Raw genomic sequence first — 2,677 nt, forward strand, 5'->3', positions numbered from 1 at the left:
TGGACGGCCCCAAGTCCTGAGGCTCCTCTCCCACGTGGGGAGCGGCTCAACAACACGCCTGCCAGCAGCTTTCATCTTCCCTGCTCCTCACTCTGGCCTGGCACCTGGGACCCCCAAAATAGACCACTGCACCCACAGCCTTGTCTTCAAGACTGGCTTCAAGGGAACCCAGACTGAGACAGGGGGAGCTGGCGTTAGAGTGCTGTGGAAATAAAAGGAAGACGTGAGGACAAGTGGAGGAGACTTTCTCAGACCCGCTGTGGCAAGGCAGTTGGCCACATGGGCAGGCAAGTGCTGGGGAAGGCTCCGAGGGAGAAGGACGGCTCCAGGTGAGCCCCCATGGAGGCTGTCGGCCTCGGAGGAGGCACCTGGAAGGGAGGCATCCCATGTGATTGGTTAGGGGTGTATTTGGCTTCCTCTGAATGATCCTAACTGGAAAGCGGGGGCACGAATTAGGACGGCTGTCAGTTGTGAGTCAAGTCCTGGCCATGTGGGACCAAGTTATTGTTTAGCCTCCTGGTTGTCGAGGAAGAGCTGTCGCCTCCCTGCGAGTCTGCCACGCAGCTGGCTTCCTGGCTGGCTGCCGAGGCGGGACTGGACTCCTGGGCCGGCAGCTGCAGGTGTGGGCTGAGCCCTGCCTTTCTCTGGGCCTGGCCGTTGCCTGTGTGTTCAGTCTCTCAATGAGATGGTTCGGGGTGAACTTGGCCTGAGCAGAAGGCATGGGGCGCAGCCCTGGCCAAGTAAAAGCCCGCTGTGGGCTGCTGCACTGGGGTGGTCCTTGCTGTTGGTGGCTCTCCCTCCCAGACCAGGAGTGGCTGGCAGAATGCAGAGGGGAGGGGCTTGGTGCCTCAGCCCCTGCATCCCCCACCTGTCTGATGGGTCGACCACTGCATTTGCTTCCCTGGCTTCTGTAACAAGTGACCACAAACTGAATGCAACACAAATTTATTAGCTTCCAGTTCCGGCGGTCACGGTGCCCACCAGGTCTTGCTGGGCTAAAATCAAGGTGTGAGAAGAGCCGGTTCCTTCTGGGGACTCCAGAGGAGAATCCTTTCCTTGCCTTTTCTGGCTTCTCAAGGCTCCCACATTCCTTGGCTTGTGGCCCCTTCCTCTGCCTTCAAAGCCAGTAGTGTGTCATCTCCCTGACCTTCTTCCACAGTCACACCTCCCTCTGGCCACAGTCACATCATGTTCTGATTTTAAGGCCTCTGTGATTATGTTGGACTCAGCTAGACAATCCAGATCATATCCCATCAAAGCCTTTAACTTAGTCACACCTGTAGCCCCTTTGGCCATGTCAGGAAGCGTATGCTCAGGTTCCGGGAATTAGAAAGGGGACATCTTAGGGGCGTTGTTCTGCCGACTGCAGCACTAGCCACAGAACCTCCTGCCTGCCGCCTGTGCCTGCCCTGGGCTCTGGGCCTTCAGTCCCCAGGCTGATTCATTCTTGCAGGCCAGCACTTGCCGAGTGTCAGCTGCTCCTCTCCGCCGGCCCCCCAGGATCCATCGCCTGGGTCCTGCCCAGGTCCTGTATGGCTGACTCTGTGCCTGGCAGAGCTCCACATCCAGCTCGCTCACCTCCATCTACCAATTCCTCAAGCGTCAAAGCGATGCCAGCTCGGCCACCTGGTGGTCACTGTTGCTCACCTGGCCATCCCTAATGCCCACTGGGAGCCCCTCAAAGGGCAGACCTGAGGCTTCTGGGCAGTGGCCCCCTGTCCTGGGTGCTAGTCTCTGTAGCTACTTTGGGAGGATGGGGATGAGGAGTGTGTCACCCTGCCCAGTTCCCAGGAGCCCCACAGTCAGGCCCTGTGACCATCCATCCTGACCTATCCATCCATCCAGCCACCCCTTAAGCATCCTGTACTGCGGTGGCTTTAAGGGAGATTTAAGGGGACAGCAGCAATATTCAGCTTCATGTCCCAGGACCCAGAGGGAATTTGAAGTGAGCTCCCCTTGGGACCGTGGCTGCTGTACTTGCAGAAGAGAAGATTTGGTGCCTGCTGCTGAGGGTTGGTGAGCTTACAGATGGGTGCCTTGTCCCTGAGACCCCAGAGGGTAAGGCCGTGCCAGGTTAAGGCAGCAGTGGTTGGATCATCTTTCAGGTGGGGAGGTGGTGGCCTCATTGCCATAGGTGTGCATGTGCGTGAGAACCCCGGGCCCCTCCCTGCATGGGGCTACGGTAGACAGGAGCCCACATTGGTGGTTGACCAGATGGCCTTCACCCTCTGGCCCCTCACCCCTCCATAATCTGACTGCTGTGAGTCCCCAGGCAAAAGAAGACAACAGACCGACCCGGATGCCCTGTGGGGCTTGTGCTGGTGGGCGTGGGGCCTGCTGGGAGGGTCAGCTCTGCATCCTCACACCCCTGTTGTGCTCACCTTTGTGCCTTACACATCCACCCTTGAACACTGTTCTTCTCTCTTTCCCAACAGTGTCGCAGCCCCAGGCTACTCCCAGCCCGCTGGAGAAGTCGCCCAGCACGGCGATCCTGTGCAACACGTGTGGAAATGTGTGCAAGGGCGAGGTGCTGCGGGTTCAGGACAAGTACTTCCACATCAAGTGCTTCGTCTGCAAAGGTGAGTGTCCCCCGATCCTCTGCAGTGTGGCCCCTGAAACAGGCCTCCCAGTGTCCCCCGATCCTCTGCAGTGTGGCCCCTGAAACAGGCCTCCCAGT

At 58.6% G+C, this 2,677-nt stretch overlaps 1 protein-coding gene across 5 annotated transcripts in view; it reads left to right on the plus strand.

Moving 5' to 3' along the window:
• The window catches only part of ABLIM2 (actin binding LIM protein family, member 2), a 194,076-nt gene that overhangs the window by 48,816 nt on the left and 142,583 nt on the right, over window positions 1-2,677 (plus strand). For all 5 annotated transcript variants that reach the window (XM_011935390.1, XM_011935391.1, XM_011935392.1 and 2 more), the window contains exon 2: window positions 2,436-2,579. In XM_011935390.1, coding sequence (XP_011790780.1) covers window positions 2,436-2,579 — 144 coding nt within the window. The remainder of the gene's footprint in view (window positions 1-2,435; window positions 2,580-2,677) is intronic.

This window comes from Colobus angolensis, unplaced genomic scaffold, assembly GCF_000951035.1.
Source record: "Colobus angolensis palliatus isolate OR3802 unplaced genomic scaffold, Cang.pa_1.0 Scaffold143, whole genome shotgun sequence".
NCBI lineage: Eukaryota > Metazoa > Chordata > Mammalia > Primates > Cercopithecidae > Colobus > Colobus angolensis.